This window comes from Balaenoptera borealis (assembly GCF_965194805.1).
Source record: "Balaenoptera borealis genome assembly, chromosome: 6".
Lineage (NCBI taxonomy): Eukaryota > Metazoa > Chordata > Mammalia > Artiodactyla > Balaenopteridae > Balaenoptera > Balaenoptera borealis.
Genome location: NC_138863.1, coordinates 67,364,994 through 67,384,022, shown reverse-complemented (window position 1 = coordinate 67,384,022; position 19,029 = coordinate 67,364,994). Strand labels below are relative to the sequence as shown.

Here is a 19,029-nt window from a genome sequence, read left to right as displayed (position 1 = left end):
CGCTCGCCCAGAGCCCCAACAAGGGGGCCTTTGTTACCATTTTTGCTCCCGGACTCCTTACCCAATTCCTGGCATTCAGCTGCCCTTCAGCAACTCAGAGCAGCCCCGGTAGGAAAGCAATCAAAAACTACCCGAGCCCCCATCCCGGGCGGCCTCCTAGGAGGCCGGGAGGAAGCAGCCTCGTCGTCCGCGTGTCCTGCGGCGGGTGAATCTGGCCGCCGGCGGGGAGGCGACCTGCCGGCCAGGTGACCGGGTGGAGGCCCGGCTGCCCTCGCCCTCGCCCTCCCCGGTGAGCGGCGGCGTGGAGCGGCGCTCGAGGCTTACCCTGCGGGGGTCGCCGGCGGGAGCGCAGCCGGGACGTCCTGCGCGCTCTGGGCTCGGCCGTCCATCGCCCTGCGGGGCACTGCGCGGGCTCCGGCTCCGAGGCGGCGCGTCACTGCTGGAGTGGGAGAGGCCGGCGGGTCAGGGCGGGACGCACGCTTTCCCGAGGCCTGAACGGGGCTGGCCGCGCGTCAAGAGCCCGCCCGAGCCGCCCCCAGCCCTGGACCAGCCCGCCCACCTCCCGGGTGCGCTTCCACCTGCGGGCCCGGCTCCCAGCCCGCGGGCAGCGCCGCCGGCGGGCCTAGCGGCTGCCGGGAGCCGCGGCGGCTGGAGGCGGCGCTGCAGCCCCCGCCCCGTGGGGTTACTGGGTAGCCATTTGGCGCCTCTTGGGGAGGGAGCGGAGCTACCCAGGCTGGGAGGAGGAGGAGCGGGGCGAGGGGCGAGGCGCACAGGCACAGCCGCCAAGGCGGCAGCGCGATCCCGCGCTTCTCAAATAAAACGCCCTGGGAAAACTTTTCGCAAAGAGAAGTTGGGAGGGCTCCTTTCTCTTTTCCCACCCAGAGCTCCTACTTTCTTTTCAAAAGGAAACAGTGGCTCCCTGTTCTCTCCCGCGGCTTCCTCTCCCACTGTTCCCTCCCCCGGCCCGCGCGCTCGCATTCGGCTCTCAAGCCGGGACTGGGAGGAAGGGGAAAGCGGCAGCCTCTCCGCGAGCTCAGCCCAGCGCCTCCCCTACCCCGCGGGCGGGTGCCGGGCGCGATGGAGCCTCTCCCCGGGCCGGCTGACTCACCCTGCCCCATTTCCCTCCCCGGAGCCCGGGAGCTCGCAGCTGTCTCCGCCGGACTTCCACCTAGAAGTGGCGACGGGGCTCGGCGGCATCGGAGCGAGACAGGCAGCGAGCCGGAGAGAGAAACGGGGCGGGGGTGGGCGAGCACCGAGTGGTAATTTCCTTCCCCCGGGGCTTCGGGGCTTTGGGGTCCAGCTGGGGAAGCCGAACGGAAAGGAGGCTCCCGCGCAGCGTGTTCCCATTCCCACCGCTAGGGCGTCGCTTCGGGAAGCCCGGCGCGCCCCAGCCGTACAGGTGGGGAGGAAGGGAGGGTACCTGCCCTGCGAGGAGCGGAGGGGAGGACCCGGGCGCCGCGGAAGTGCCGGGAGAAACCGGCGGAACGGGGCCTGCAGCTTGCCCTCCCTGCAGTCTGACCTTCCCCGTCCAAGGTGCTTCCCCCTCCCCCAACCTGACCTCTAAGGTTGCTATTCTGTTAAAAGCATGCCTGTGACACTGTGATCTTTCTAATTGGTGGCAGGTTTAAGGTTGCCCTGTCTTCAGACGTATATGTCTTTCTTTCTTTCTTTCTTTTTTTTAAGCCTGTAACAGCTGTGACCGGACAATATTATGTCTGATGACAATCTGTAAACTAGGAATCGAATGATAGGTTTTATACACCTCTTGAAAGTTTCACGGGAAGAAAGGAATCCCTTAGACACAACCGTGTACTTGTTTATACGTTTTAGTTCCCACGTGCATGCTCTTTACGTGATTCTTTACATCTGACAAACTGGTATATTTGCATACCTTTATGTTATTATATGTGCCAACTGTTGTAAGGTGCAAGCCATTTTTGATGGGTCTAAAAGCTTGCGTTCAGAAAAAATAACGTGAAATTAATTAAGAAATTAACTTTACGGTTTAAAAATTAAAATATTTCAATAAACTGTAGTAGAGAGGTTAAGTGAAAGAGCGTCCTAAAAGAGGCTCTACTGTGGTATTAGCATCATGTAACACATCTGTGTTAGCCCCTTCAACCAGTTGATAGAATAATATTTGGTAGGTAGTAAAAATTAAATTGATACTTAGGACCAATACTTTACTAAATGCTCTTTAAGGTATATATCCATTGTAGCAACCAAAAAGATTGCTGAAACGAAGTAACATACTAAATACTTAGTAATATGCTGTTTGTCTCTTATGGACAGACATCAGTATTTATTCCTTCCTGTGCATAATATATGCCTTGCAGTGTATCTCTACGTATGAAAAGAAAAAAAAAAAAGTAGCTTATTTGGATTACAATATCAGAACCATATATGAAAAAGTTCCTTTTTAATATTTTACTTAATATTAATCAAATCAGTTCATTTAAATCCATGTGGATTTTAGTTTAAACAATTTCATGAATCAGTTATGCCTCTGAATGACTAGCTTTTACAATTGCTCACACAGAGAATAGTGTAAACACTGAGTAATAGTGAAACTACTTAAAGTCTGTAGCTTTCAATCACCAGATGAAGATTAAACTTTAGTTTCAGCCTTAATTTATGGCATGCTAGTAATTTTATTAACTCCATTAGTCTAATCTGGCCATAAAACCCTAGCATAATATTTCATAACCGCTGAAGGCATTTGGAGTGCTTACCCATTTTTTCTGTCCTCTTTCTGGTTTTAGGTGTAGGGGAGGATTATACTCTCCACCCCACTGAAATTAGGTATCATGATGTAACTTGCTTTAGTAAGTAAATGTGAGCAGACATGAAATGTTTCATTTCCTGGTAGAATCACTTAAGGGCCAGTGCTGGATCTTCTATGCTCTCTTCCCTTGCTGCTGCAATCATGGAAGTTTATATTAAGACGGAGGTGGCACAGGACTGAAGGATTCTGGCATGCAGTACAATAGTACAATCCTGAGCACAGCCGTCCTGGAGAGCCCAGAACCTACAACAGAATCTGCATAAAGCAAGAAATAAACTTGTGTTGGGGTAAGCTTCTAAAATATTGGAATGATTTGTTGTCCAGCATTACTTAGCCTACCTTAGATATAATTATATTTGACAACTTTCAGAATCCCTAATAGGCTAGGCTTGATGTTCTCATACGGTAGGCACTAAACTATCCCCCCTGTAGTCTGCTGGTTACATAGTTCATTAGCAAAATAGTAATCAAAGTTGCTATAAATCTTTGTACGTGATAATGGAAAACTATCCACCCGCCCCACATCCATCCTTCCCTCTCCTTGTGATGACCTATTGCAAAATTGTCCAAGTTTCCAAGATTCTGCTCAATTTCTCTCTATTCAGAAATCTCCCTTGCCCACTCCATCAAATCATTTTTAATGCATGTGCTTAAGTGTTATATCCTCTGGAAGACTTTCTGGACTGCACATGGAGAATTAGCTCTTTCTTTTCTTAGCCCCCTTGAGATTCTACCAGGTGGGACCAGGCCCCATGACACTTTGTTTCAGTTACTCATTTACACAAGCAAAGAGTTGGAGTGCTTAAGGGGCCACATCTTATCCTTTGTGTCCTGAAACGACAGCGCAGAATACAGGAAGCTCTCCGCATATATTTGTGGAATGAATTACCGAGTAAGGGAATCCTTAAGGACTCCACTCCTAGGGGACTTGTAAGAGGTGAGTGGGACCTCAAGTCGCAGAAAGGCTTTTCAGTTCAGAGGGACCAGTAGACCATTTTAAACAGAACAGATAAAAGTTGAGTTTGTCCTAGTAGGGAGAGAAGATTTATTCTCCACATGGTTACCTGATGGAATTAGTTTCAAAATCACTACTGTCTATAAAGTAAAAATATAAATTACACTTTTCATGGCTCTATGTTTGGATTTATAATTGTATTATCAAGTTATACCTTTTATTTTTATAATCAAACATTCTAGAGATTAAAAGTACAGAAATAGTGCTTTCTGGTCAATTTCAATGAGCTTTTAACTCACTGGATTTTTATACTTTGAAACTTGGACAATCATTGAACTTTTTTTCATAATAGACTTTTCAAGTAGATTATATATTCATGAATTAAATTTTATTTCAATAAAGGGAATATTTATTGAATGTCTGCAATACGAAGCATTGTGCTAGGGAAACAAAAGATGGCAAAGATATTGCCTCTGCCCTGGAGAGGCTCACAGACCACTGGGATCATCAGTAATATTTTTGTGGCACTCAACCAAATGAAAGTTAAAGGAAACTGGTCAGTAATCTGTAGGAGTCTCTACTTGTCTCCCAAAAGATAAAGTTAAATGTATTTTCAGTCCTACTTATCAAAAGAAGAAATGCCTAAGTTTAATATGCTATGTCTCTTATAAATGGCACTATATTTCTATATCATCATATACATTTCTAGGCAAAGACTCTCTTATTAACATGCATACTTTCCAGGATAAAGGTAAGGCCTGGAGAAACATGCACAGGCATGCAGATGTGTAAAATACTTAGTACAATGGGCATGCAGGAGGGCCAAGTTTTCAGTGCCCATCCAAGTTCTAAGCTGCAGATTCAGATATGTCAGCACCATGTTGTCTAAAACCCACTTTCTCCTTCCCTCTTTAAGATGTCCTTTTGTCAAAGTGAATTTCTGTTTCTGGATTATGTAATCTGTTACTGGTTGGCAGTAAATTTCTTACTCACTGGAAGAGAATAAGCCCTTTTATGGCATTAAAGTATCAGTGCAGTTAAAAATACCCTTGTGATTTAAAATTTAAACACCATTCAAATAATGGATATTTCCTCTCTTTAAAGAAAAAGGCTAAGGATGAAAAATCAATTCAAATATGTATCTATTTGACATAATACAATTAACAAACTCTTGGTGTTTAGCATTTTAATATTGTCTATTAAATTATAACTGTAACTGGGAACTACACCTCTCCTTTTATAAGTCTTGAGCTTGGTGAACTCTTAATTGCTTGTCAGTTTCCATGTATCAAAATGTACAATCTTGAGCCAGGCAGCCACTGACTCTGGCTTTCCAGGCATAAAATCTAACAAGTCTCAGCACATTTCCTTCTGGCAGGGCTTGCCACCCCCTCGCCTGCCTTTTCTCTTGGGAGGCTGAGCATGTGTGTGATTAACTAAGTACCACAGTGGTTAAGAGCTCAGCCTCTGGAACCAGGCAGATTTGAGTTCACATCCCTGGCTTGGCTACTTACTATCTGGGTGACATTAGGAGAGTTACTGTTCCTGGTAAAGAAAAAAAAACACCAGTGCAGATAAAATCAGTGTCCAAGGAGGGTAATGGAGATCCTTTTCTTAAGAATGTTACAAATGGGAGCCACCTGTGTCTTGGTTAAGGCTCCGTTTATGAAGCAGAAATCTTCCTGCTCCAAGCTGAGAGTTCTGGCTTTTTGTGCTTTTGATGATCTTGATCAAGTGACTCAACTGGGGAATCTTCAATTTCCTTATTGCTATAATGAGTCTATAAATATTCCATGGTCTTTGAGTTCTTTTTGTCTCTATCTATGCTGAGTAATCAAGCTCACTGTGTCAAAAACTATTGGATTTTTATATGTGGATGATTAATAACAAGACTTCGCATTGTAACACCTGAAAAACGCTTTCCTTTACTGACTCTACCTTGAGCCTTTCAAGAGCTTGCAGAGTCAGTCCTATCCCTACTTTACAGTTCTGAGAACTGAAGCAAGTGACTTGCCTGAAGCTGCAATACTAGTGAAGTAGCAAAACTAGGATCAAAAATTACTTCTTCTGGTTTCTATTTTTAAATTTTTTAGTGACACTACAGCTACCTTGCTGCAAGGATAGCACTTAAAAAAAAAAAAGTTCTACCACAGCAAATTAATGTTATTATGTAAACAACATGTTGAACATCTTTTCCCATCTCTGAACTCTAGGTCAGCTTTGAAGGTACTGGCTACCTAAACATGCCTCGTCCCAAAGGACCCATTTTAGTCTGGGGAGACTTTGAGATTGTGGATGTTTCCAGTTTCATCCAAGGAATATGAAGGTCTGGGAGGCAAAACAAAAATTCAAGGATGATCAGAAATTCAGATACATTCTGGAGTGAGCTACCCTTGACCAAACAAAGAACAAAGTTGCTATAAAATATAAAATCTAGTTATTAATAATCCATGTTCTCCTGTAGGATCACAGAACCACTCAAGACACTCTGAAAACTGTACAAAACGGGAGTAAGTTGAAATAGATCCCTCTGTGGTCTTATCAAAAGCCATCCTGTGAAAGATTTTCAGCTAAATTAATTATACTACGTATTTTCCTCTACTTACAGGAAAAAAAAAAATCTATTTGGGAACATGAAAGGCAGCCAGACAAGGAAAAGAAATCACAAAATGTATATTTAGGATACTGATATTATGATAGAAAACACTCACTACCAAACTCCATCTCATGTATAGAGATTATCACACATATCAGGTATGTTTTTTTTAATTTCTTTGAACATTAATTATTGGCTATTTTAGCTATTTCACCCTGGTGACTGAAATAGAAGTGGAAAGATGATAGGAAAGCAGAAAAGGATGGAGTTATAAACTGACTGTATGTATGTGAGTGTGTCAACTTTTGAGTCTTTTTTTTTAAGCTTATTTAGTAAATGGAAAAAATAATACCTATTTCACTAACAGACTTAGCAGAATGTCTAGCATATAGAGGGCACGCAGAAGCAGCTCTAGCCATACTAGTCTAAGTCTGCAATTAAAAAAGGTACTAGAAGGAGCTTTGCAAATCACTGTTGACCAAAATAAAAAATTTTCTCCTGGGCTTATAGTATTATCAGACATCACAAGACAAGTAGGTAGAAGATAAGACTACTTGAATAAAGTGATTTTCTTATTTGGTATGTTTTTATATGATGACATATTTACAGGGATAATAATATATATTTTCTAGATCTTTACAATTTTTTGTTGTAATAAATGAAGTGGATGACTGGTCAGAAAGGAACAAATATTCTCATACAGAGATCTAGGAATGTTCTAAGTAAATAAAGAGTTATTTTTGGAATGAAAAAACATAAAAGTGGGATTAAGATATTCTTTCTGAGGGTGCTAATGAAAATGATATACAAATCATTTTTAACATCTTAATTCTCTGATACATAGGAACTATTTATTATAATCAGTGGCCTTTTCTTTGGAATATTACTAAAACATGGTTTTACATCTGGCAAATGTAAGGCTACTTTTCTCTATATATATTTTGATTTAAATTAAGTGTTGCCTCATAGCTCTGGGCATGATTCTTACGCATGTTATAAATTTTGCAATCTGTTAATGCATAGAACAAGATGAGCTATTGCTAACACTACTATTTCAACACCCAAGCTTCCTTCCAATTCTTTCTGAAATATCTCACCTTTTTTTTTTTTTTTATCCCTAACGTTAGAGGAGGTTAAGGAATTTACGAGTAAGTTGGTAGAACATGGTAATGGTAGTTTTGGAATACAATCCTTCCATTTAAATTTTAAAGTCAAGTCAATTCAGTGAAGCTAGTAATTTTATAATTATCATAGTTTTATTAGTGGGAGTTCATAATCCCATATCTGAAGGAAAATTTAGAAAATAATTTTGTAATTTTTAGCTTGTCCATCAGTAAGATGGTGATAAATTAGTATGATATTCTATGTTACAAGGTTTGAATTATGAATAAATATTTTTTAAAGGTCTAACTGTAATAGATAGGGATCATACAATGTTAAATCTGAGAAAGACTTTAGAGATTGTCCACTCAAGCCACCCATTACATTTATTAGAAAACTGAGACATAAACTGGGCTGTCAGATTTAGCAGGATGCCCAGTTAAATTTGAATTTCAGATAAACAATAGATAATTTTTGGCATAAGTATGTCCTATGCAATATTTAATTATACTAAATAATTATTTGTTGTCCATTTGAAATTCCAATTTAACTGGGTATCCTATGTTTTATCCAGCAACCCTACCCACAGAAGTATCATAATTCTTTTCTTTTTGTTTTTTTGGGGTTTTTTTTGGCCATGCCATGCAGCATTCAGGATCTTAGTTCCCTGACCAGGGATTAAACCTGTGCCCCCTGCAGTGGAGTCCTAACCACTGGACCACCAGGGAATTCTATAATTCTTTTCAAAGGGTATACAGTTAACTATACACTGATGAAGGAATAGAATCTGAACAATTAAGGGGTTTATAGAAAACTCTTACAAAGGATTAAGTTCTATAGTAGAATGTTTTAGAAAAGCAAAATAACCTTATGTCATAACCATAATTTTATAGGAAACTGAAAACAATCGAATCATTTAAAATGGAAACCTTCAAATCTATTGACTCTAGTTATCAAGTTCTGAATTGCTTTATTCTCTTAGAATTTGAAAAGTGCTCACATTTAAAAATCAGAGTTTCTTTTTTTTAATTTTTGCTAAGACAAGAGTAGCTCAACTGGTCCTCACTGTTAACCAGAACTGAATACCACCTATTCCTCTAAGCATGTTTTCTGAATTTGTCTAGTCAATGATTAAAGTAATTTTTAAGTGTCGTGAAATCTTAGTTATGAAAAACTAAGAATTAGAATAATATAGTATCTTATAGCTCTAGTCCAATCTAAACTTGATGTTTTAGATTGTTATCCCTTATTTTATAATATATTTTTATCATCACAAGCTACCTTTATTCATTTTTGTGTGTAACTTATAACAAATCCAAGACTTAAATAGCACTGACATGTTGTATATTAACCAGCCTCAGCTACAGAGAGGTAGACAGGAGTGTCGCATGGGGGCTTCCTGGAAACTGAGGCAGGGCTCTTGAGTTGCCTTATGTAGTGAGGGCATGTGCCCCAAAGTTCTTACTTAGGCTTCTCCATTTCTCCTTGAGTAAATTTATCCTTTTCATATAAATCTCTAATCATCTCACATAAGTTTTCAAAATTATCGACATAAAGTTGATAATATCCTATTTGTTTAGTCTTGAAAAAAACTGTAGTTAAGTTGCATTTTTTTCATTCCAGATGTGTTTATTTGTCTTCCCTCTTTTATTCTTGTTAATCTTGCCAGAGGTATGTCAGTTTTATAAGACTTCTAAAATAATCAACTTTTGGCCTTGTTGATCCCCATTGCATATTTACTTCCAAAATTTTTTTTCCAAAATTTTTAAATGTAATGCATTGCTCTGTGAAGTGGTTCCTGGGAAAAGGTCAAATTGGGGTTAGAAGTCAATTTATCAGGCATGTTATAGAGATGATACCTGCCCTGAGTGGGAAGTTGGACCCATGTTTTAGATACCCTCCAAATCTAAGAATCTTTGTCTTTGAGAGCTGTGTTATTTAGCAAGACTAGTAGTTGTAGCTAACTCCAAATTATCATTTTTTAAAATAAAAGTACTCCTTAGAAATATGAAATAAGAAAACATGGTAAAAAAAAATAAAAGATTTTATAGAGAACAAACTAGTGGTTACCGGTGGGGAGAGGGAGGAGGAGGGGTAGGGGCAATATAGGAGTAGGGGAGTAAGAGGTAAAAACTATTATGTATAAAATAAGCTACAAGGATATATGGTAGAACTTGGGGAATATAGTATTTTATAATAACCCTAAATGGAGTATAATGTTTAAAAATTGTGAATCCCTATATTGTACACCTGTAACTTACATAATATTGTACAGCAACTATACGTTAATTTAAAATATAATAAAATAAATAAAAATAACAGGTCCTAAAATTCTGTAAAAGATTTTATTAAGAATGCACACTACAGGGCTTCCCTGGTGGCGCAGTGGTTGAGAATCTGCCTGCCAATGCAGGGGACGTGGGTTCGAGCCCTGGTCTGGGAAGATCCCACATGCCACGGAGCAACTAGGCCCGTGAGCCACAACTACTGAGCCTGCGCGTCTGGAGCCTGTGCTCTGCAACAAGAGAGGCCGCGTTAGTAGGAGGCCTGCGCACCGCGATGAAGAGTGGCCCCCGCTCGTCGCAACTAGAGAAAGCCCTCGCACAGAAACAAACAAACACCCAACACAGCCAAAAATAAATATAAAAATAAATTTAAAAAAAAAAATGCACACTACAACACATGGTACCTTTTAGCAAGCCATAAAGAAAGAAAATCTCATGCTAATATTATAATAATAATACATTTGATATTTGTTATATTTACTTATAAGGTGGTAAAGAGCTCTATATATTTTAAAGATATAATTAATTCTTGCAACATGCTTATAAGGCAAAGAGAGGGCATAATTATTCTTGTTTTAAAGATGAATAAATGCAGCTCAAATTTATTGTGGGATTACCTTGCGGCCACACAAATTAGTGGAAGAGTAGTGCTTGAGTCTCCACATTTCAGTAAAGAACACAGAACATTCATGTATCTTAATACCAGGAACTATTTTTAAATTACTTATGGAATATAATATTATTTTCAGTTATTTTAACATTAGATTAAGATTATTATAATTAATAATAATAATATTAGATCATTGTAAAAATGATAAAATAGAGTAAAAAATGGATTGGAATGTCTTTCAAATTTCTTTTATAAAAGTAATCAGTCATGGGACTTCCCTGGTGGCACAGTGGTTAAGAATCCGCCTGCCAATGCAGGAGACACGGGTCCGATCCCTGGTCCAGGAAGATCCCACATGCCAACCCATGAGCCACAACTACTGAGCCTGTGCTCTAGAGCCTGCAAGCCACAACTACTGAGCCCTCGTGCCACAACTACAGAAGCCCGTGTGCCCAAAACCAGTGCTCTGCAACAAGAGAAGCCACCGCAATGAGGAGCATGTGCACTGCAACAAAGATTAGCCCCTGCTCGCCGCAGCTAGAGAAAGTCTGCGCACAGCAATGAAGACCCAACGCAGCCAAAAATAAATAAATAAATAAATTTATTTTTAAAAAAAAATTAATCAGTCATGCCAGGATGGCATTATCCAAAAGTACTATTTTATAAAAAAAGTATAATATACAGATATATTGTTTTAAACCTTAAAATAGATCTCAGAATCAACTATTTTCAGATCCTTTAAGAAAGGATTCTTCTTTAAAAAGAATTCATCAAAACGCTGTTCACTTTTGTCATATAGTCTACATAAGTAGATAGCACATTTAGATGAACAATATTTTTCTATAATTATTTTAACTCGTTTACTAAAGCTATCTTTATCAGGTAAAAGCTCCTAGGAGATGAAATTAAGTATCTAGTACTTCTGGGGGATTTGGTTACTAAATGTGGATAGATTGAGAAGCTGTTAAAACAACAGCTGTATAGTGAATGGGAATATTTGCAGAGTCTGGTAATTATTTTTATGTTATTTGTAATATACACTTATTTAGTGTTATAAATTTTAATTTATACATTTCATGTGATTTATACCTTTAAGTATTATAACAGTATTATACATTTACTATTTAGCATTATACATTTACTGTTTACTTACATTTATTTCTACCTATTTATTTACATTTACTATTTAGGTATTTAATAAAACTATATTAATGAAAATTAATATCCAGACCTAAACAAAATATATTATGTGGTATTTGATAAATGCCTACTATAATGATTTACACCAATAAATAATATCAAGATTCACATATAATCTTGACAAAAATCCTAAAGGACTTCCTTTAGTCTAATCCCCATTTTGACTCTCCAAGAGGTTAAGATTCCATGCCCAAACTCCCAGTTTAAGGGGCAGAGCCAATATTTAAATATAAATTCAAAATGTTTAATTTATCATTGGCTACTAATTATGTTAATAAAATCCTGCTCAAAGCAGAGGTTAAAGAAGTATATAGATAAAGCTAAATTATGGAGTTCAATAATTGTGACATTTCTAGGATCTGATCTTTATCAATGGCAGAGAATTTTTTACTGGCTGAGCTGCATAATCACTTGGTATACATGTTACAAATATTGATTCCTAGCCTTCTGATGCTCTCCCACCCTGCCCTTCCAGCCCAACTATAAAATATACCTCAAAATATGAGAACATTTGAGGTGAGCCAGTAATAAAAAAGAAAAAAAAAACCTTTTATTGCCCTTCATTTGTCTCTACTGAGACAAGAATGGGGGGGGGGGTATATTGAGTACTTGTGAGATTCCTGACTATACATAGAAATTCTTAAGGATGTCAGTATCCCCAGTGCTTAGCCCAGAGTTTGGTGTGCATCAGGTCCCTCATACATTTATTGAATTGATAAAGTGAAAAAATAAAAAATAAAACCAGGTTCCTGCCTTCTAGCAGCTTGCTCCCTTTCCTGGATGTGGATACACGTATACACATGAAACCACAGCAGTACACAAATATATCCCTGTATGCAAACAGGTGACTCAGAAAGCAAGTGCTTCAGAAGTTCTGAGTTGGAAGAAATCTGTGGAAGGCTTTGTTAAAGAGAGAAGCTGGATAGATGTAAATTTGGACAGATAAAATATAGATGCAAAAGTATTCCTTACTGTGGAAGCAGCTTGGCCTAATGTGTGGCAACTGGAATAAACTCCCAATTTGAGGGACTTCCCTGGCGGTCCAGCGGTTAAGACTCCGTGCTTCCAATGCTGGTGGGTGCGGGTTCGATGCCTGGTCGGGGAACTAAGATCCCACATGACGCGCGGAGTCGCCAAAAAAAAAGACTCTCAATTTGAGAGACAACATGGACCCCATCTAGAAGGGCATTTGCTGTTAGAAAACTAAAGAACAGAGAACAGAGTGTTGTCAAAACTAAGAACTTTGAATTCAATGGTAGGATGTGTATATCACATAAAAGGCCAACTTCCTTTGATAAGTGATAATTTTTAAAATGTGTAACTGAGCGAATATTCAGGAGACAGTCTGAAGAGTTTTACACATAACCAAGAGAGGACAAAGGGAAATTGCTGGCTTCCCAAAGCAGGCTTTTGGGGAGAGAGTAAAATGATGTTATCCTTTTTATCTGTGTCCACTAATGTTTAGAAGTGGTGAGACAAAATTCAGAATTTTGTCATGTCTAATGAGTTTTCATTGCTATGAAAGTCTTGGTTGAAATGAAAAGAAAGTACTCTTTAAAGTGCCTTAAAATAGAAATTGATGTGCTCCATAGTGTTTTTGAACCTCACACTCTCTGGGTCTTTCCTCATCTCAATGTCTCTGCGAGTGATAACATTTGCTGTTTTATTTCTCATCTCTGGATAGCCATTGACTGCTACCTAAGCGAACTACTCCATAAGATGACCCTCAGGAGGCACAAATTCACATTTTCTTTACCACAAGATATTAAAAACTAGCCATGTAGACTCTGCAAAGCTTTTCTCTCTTGAAATTGAAATGAACTTGAGGTTAAGACAGGCAGTAGCCTGCCTGTATTAGTTTCTGACTCAGGTTATACAATGATTCCCAGGGGGAAAAGTTTAAGGAAAGAAAGCAAACCCATTTTCACAAAAGTCTTTACTTCTTGGCTAGCACTGTCTTACCATATTTGAAAACCTGGAAAAAATAATGGAGAATTTTCACTTAAGACATTTCTATTTAACTAATTTTGTAAGTCACAGCTGTGATTCTATTAAAGAACACAGACTTGTCCTCCTTGGCCAGCTCTGTGCTCAAGGATTGTGGCTGCCCTCAGAGAACTCTGATTCGGCACTTGAAAGAGTTGCTTGTAGAAACACACAGCTCTGATGCAACCCTGAACAATACGAATGCATAATGAATTGTAATAGATAGTGCCAGCCAGCACTGGGGAGGACAAAACTCTAAAAAGATTATTTAAATCTTCCAAGTTGGCTTCTTTGCAGTCACTTTTTAAGCAGTCTTTTGGATTTCTTCAAACAAACAATCTCAAGTCTTGTATCTTCTACAGAGAAGCCAAGAAAACAATAGCAACTAATTACCATATATTTGACTTACCAGATTCCAGACACTGTATTAAGCACTTTGTAGACATTATTTAAGAGTCTTAAAAACACAGTGTGGTAAATATTATTACCTTCTATTTACTGATGAGAAAACTCATAATTATCATTGCAAAAAAGCACTTCACAATATTATAGTATAATAAGGATGAGCCACTAGTATCTTTTTCACAAATGTAATGTGGGTAGCACAGCACTATAATAGGCTCTTATGAGATGATGCTATTGATTTTCTATATAAATAGTAATATTGACTCAGAGCATTTCACACCCAAGAGAAGAAGGCCATGGCCCATGACAGACAAATAAAGGACAGGTCCTTCACTAGTCTTTTTCATCTCTGTCTCACACTCATTCAAATGTATTTTTATCAAATATCCATGATTGCCTTTACATAAGATATTTAAATAAAGGAAGCATTTTCAGACAAAATGGAAATGAATGACATTTGTTCTTTTCCACCTTCTTTTTAAATTAAATATGTAATTGAAATTTTATTGTGTAATTATGGGCTTAATGCCCTCAGGTAAATTTCAAGCTGTCTAATTTTTACTGGACATACCGCACACTTTTACCGTAGGGTAAGTTTAAAGATTGTCCAAAGAAAAATATCTGAGAGGTCTCTATTTACATTGATTTATTACTCAAATTGTTGATCTTTATTCGAGAAAGGCCTAGTCTTTTTGAACTACCACATAAGATAGAGGTTTATTGGACTTCTGTTACGAAGATTTGTCTCTAATTTCATTCACTGGTCGCAACACTGGACCCGTACAATTATAGGAAATTATGTCCTTTTATTTTGTAGTTATATTCATAGATTTCTTCCTAATACAAACAAAAAGCCATGTAGATACCTTCTCTTTCAGTTGTAATTTTAATTTTTCTTTTAATTGTTATTTTCATTAACGAAATGAGTAATATTAATCATTCTTCTCGTTAAAAAAAGTAACATTCACTCAAGAAAAAAAATGCATAAATGACTAGTACAATCATTTTATAAACATATGAGACAGGAGTTTTCCTTCTTTGAGAGAGATTATAATAACTTTTCTCTATGTTGTACTGCAGCACATGAGGTATTTATCTACTATCTATTTTAGAGAACAAAGTTGTATAACTATTGTTTTTTTTTTTTTAAACTATTGTTTTATATTTACTGTTGTATACTTAGTAAATGAGCAAAAGTGTCTAGCTCCCAAGATTAGTCATAAAACTAAGAATAAAATTAAGCTAGTGGGGGCTTCCCTGGTGGCGCAGTGGTTGAGAATCTGCCTGCCAATGCAGGGGACACGGGTTCGAGCCCTGGTCTGGGAAGATCCCACATGCCGCGGAGCAACTGGGCCCGTGAGCCACAACTACTGAGCCTGCGCGTCTGGAGCCTGTGCTCCGCAACAAGAGAGGACACGATAGTGAGAGGCCCGCGCACCGCGATGAAGAGTGGCCCCCGCTTGCCGCAATTAGAGAGAGCCCTCGCACAGAAACAAAGACCCAACACAGCCAAAAATAAAATAAATAAATAAATAATAATAAAATTTAAAAAAAAACTAAGTTAGTGATACATTCAGGTAGACGCTTCTGACTAAAGTTTAATACCCTGTACTTCTGCCAACTGAAATATCTCCCTCCACCAAAAGATTCTTGCTGGATGCAAGGTACACGTTAAAATGAATCACAGTCATGCCACTACTGATTTGTACCTGCCAATTTATGATTACTGGTATTTAACATAATTATGAATAATCATGATTCAGAATATGAAAAGTCACGCAAGGAAAACAGGCCAATTGTGATATGTATCATATGTAACCAAGACAACCAGTCTTGTTTGCCTTCTGGTTATAAAAATGTTTACTCCATAAATGACTCTAATACAGCCAACAGCTAACCCTTGGATAACTTTAACTGTAGTTTGGGATAATACTCTCCCCTATAACAATTATCAACATTGTTTAGTTATTAGCTTACTTCTTGCGGGAATAAAACTGGAGATTCCATTCAGCCAAAACCAGGCAACTAACTTATACCATATATGTTTATAATATATTTACATATAGACTACATATGGCATATAAGCATATACCTGCAACTTTTAGGCCCTTTATCCTGGTTTAAACTCAATTTTTTATTCTATCTTGTAACAAGAAGAACAACAAACAGCATGAGAAGGTGACTTACAGTCAGATAACTGCTATCTCTTAGGACTGGTGACTATGTAACTGTGCTGTTACATATAAAGATGAAGTAATCAACAAACAATGAAGCAAAAACAGTCACTGGAAAACTATCTTTCAGATTAGATGGCTTAAAGCTCCTTGTGTATCTCAGGGTCTTTTTAATGTTAATTCTTGTACATTTATATAAAAATAGGTATAAAATAAACCTAATAGCAGTAGGGTTAATCACTCTCTCATAAACTAAATACTCCCTGAAGTCTTCTGCTCTTTCTCTGTGATCCCAGACCTGGCCCTTGGTAGGGTAGAAGAATTCATTGTCTAGGACACAAAAGAGATAAATCGATTCTGTACTCCTACAAAATCACCCCTTCCCATATTTTCCGCTCTTTGGTCTCCCTCCATCAGCTTCATTCCAATCTCCTTCAGCTACAGAGAGCCTGGAATTTAATTCCTATTAGACTATAAAGAATGCTGGACACTTAAACACCTGTAACAAAAACACTATATTTGACATAATACATCAATGTATTTTCCTGCTTAGTCATCTTCAGAGCCTGGTGATGCAGCAGCTTGCTTTTTTTTTTTTTTTTTTTAGCAGCTTGCTTTTTGAGCACATGCCTCATATGCCCAGATCTTAAGCTTTCTTCCACTGAGTAGACAAACACAACACCTAGCATTAAGGCTAAGCCAACAGGATAAGTGATTCTTGAAGAAATAGGCTGTGACTAAATTGAAGTGCTTGCAGAGAGGAAGGGCAAGTAGAAAATAGCTTTTCCAGTCTAAGGGAATGGGTAAGAAAAACTGACAGAGCCAGAGGGACAAGGTCAGATCTGTGCGTCCTCATCTCCCCTCATCAAAGGTGGAAAGTCCAGAAAAAGGAATGTATTAGAAACACTCAGATAAGTGTAAGATAACCTGGGAACACAAAAGTGTGTGGCCTGCATCCTGAGGCTTCTGGTAGGAGCCAGCTTGTTGACATACAAATATGGTGCAATGGTGAAAAGGATGGGTGAAGAGGATTGGTGAGGAAAGTAAGATCAACATGGCACTCCTGTCATGCCCTCTTCCTTGGCTAGGAGCTCTTGGAAGGTGTTGAGAGATCCAGGGGGCTAATATAGGCTGGCCTGGAGCCTGGACCGAGCGCTAGTGTGTGAGGATGCCTCAAATGCAATAAGCATCCCGTTGCATCATAGTGGTAACAAGTGCAGGAATCATTCTGACCCAGTAGGATCCAGAAGACTGCACATGTATAGATCACTGGCACCATTATCCCCTTCCCTCACAAGTTCACATAAGCCCCTACATGTCCAGAAGCCACACTGTAGAGATAGAAATCTAAAAAGCTGAACATTTACTTGAAAGAGACTGAATCATTTAAAGTGATACATGGGGCAGCATGGTGACTTCATCGCCTCTTGCCGTGCCACTCACAGGGGGGAGCTCATGAGGACTAGAATGATTCAGCCATCCTTGTATTGAGCACACAGAAGCATCGAATAGAATACTTTTATTCTTCACAGGGCAGTAAAAGGGATGATCAACCACTGCTTGCTTCAGTCTGGAGAGAGAAAAGAAAAGAGTGAGGAAGTTGGTACGCAACCTTCTGATTCTGTGTAGTTGTTTCCGCGCTCACCCTCTTTTTTTTAACTGTCCTCTTTCAACCTGACATGGTTTGGCTGGCTGTAAACTGGCAGAGGTTTGGCTGACGAAGCAAGGGTGGCTCTCTTTGATGTCTTTGGTTGTTAAAGTTTTTTTAGTTAAGAAACAGTCCAGCAGCTGCTGGCTTCTTACCAAAAAACCAAACCACAAAACCAAATGCCATTTTTCAACAACTGTATGAATCATTCCTTTTACCTTTTCATTCTAACCTCTGTCTGAAGCTAGTTTTTGTTCTCTTATATTGCTTTTACCTTTTAAAAAAAATATGGGACCTATAAAAACTTGCCTGGGCAAAAGGAGGGAGGGAGATGTACTACAATTAGTTCTAATTAACCAGGCCCCCCCTCGCAGAAAAATCGGTAAAAAAATAGATGATATGTACAATACTATAATCAATTAAGACCTAATTGATATTTATAGACCAGTAGACCCAACAAATGCAGAATACACATTTTCAAGTGCATGTGGTATATTCACCAGTATAAAGCGTTTGCTGAGCTGTGAAACAAACCTCAGTATATTTGAAAGATTTGCAATCATACAGAGTATACTCTCTAACTGCAATGAAGTCAAACTAGAAATTAGTGACAAGATATTTAGAGAAAATCTTAAGTACTTGGAAATGAACACACTTCCAAATAGTTCAGAGGTGAAAAGTCACTAGGGAAATTAGAAAATGATTCAAACTTTATGTTAATGAAAATAAGTCATATGAATATTTGTTGACTGCTGCTAACGTAGTGCTTATGGGAAATTAACATTGTTACCTACTCTTGCATAACTTAGGGTGACTGTCATCAGGTTTTTTTGTTGTTGTTTTTGTTTTTTAAATGTATTTATTATTTTTTTTTGGCTGTGTTGGGTCTTTGTTGCTGTGCGCAGGCTTTCTTTAGTTGTGGCGAGCGGGGGCTACTCTTCATTGTGGTGCGCGGGCTTCTCATTGCAGTGGCTTCTCTTGTTGTGGAGCACGGGCTCTAGGCGAGTGGGCTCAGTAGTTGTGGCTCCAGGGCTCTAGAGCGCAGACTCAGTAGCTGTGGCTCACGGCCTTAGTTGCTCCGCGGCATGTGGGATCTTCCCGGACCAGGGCTCGAACCCATGTCCCCTGCATTGGCAGGTGGATTCTTAAGCTCTGCGCCACCAGGGAAGTCCCTGTCATCAGGTTTTTCAAAGGTTAGCCACTTTCTCTAATTTAGAGAAAAATGTCAGTGGAAATGTAGGCAAATCTTGAGAATGTACATAATGTGCGTGTAAAAGGGATTTT

At 39.0% G+C, this 19,029-nt stretch overlaps 1 protein-coding gene and 1 long non-coding RNA gene across 2 annotated transcripts in view; one reads left to right on the top strand and one right to left on the bottom strand.

Annotated features, from left to right (window-relative positions):
* Positions 1 to 1,212, bottom strand: part of COBLL1 (cordon-bleu WH2 repeat protein like 1) — a 150,567-nt gene extending 149,355 nt beyond the window's left edge. Inside the window, 3 exon segments of the mRNA XM_082395233.1 lie at positions 325 to 439; positions 1,109 to 1,184; positions 1,186 to 1,212. Of these exon segments, the coding sequence (XP_082251359.1) occupies positions 325 to 439; positions 1,109 to 1,184; positions 1,186 to 1,197 (203 nt within the window). The 5' untranslated portion in view covers positions 1,198 to 1,212.
* A 263-nt stretch (positions 1,213 to 1,475) lies between these two features.
* LOC309630289 overlaps positions 1,476 to 19,029 on the top strand; it is a 119,046-nt gene continuing 101,492 nt past the window's right edge. Inside the window, exon 1 of the long non-coding RNA XR_014245571.1 lies at positions 1,476 to 6,494. This is a non-coding gene — a long non-coding RNA (uncharacterized lncRNA). The remainder of the gene's footprint in view (positions 6,495 to 19,029) is intronic.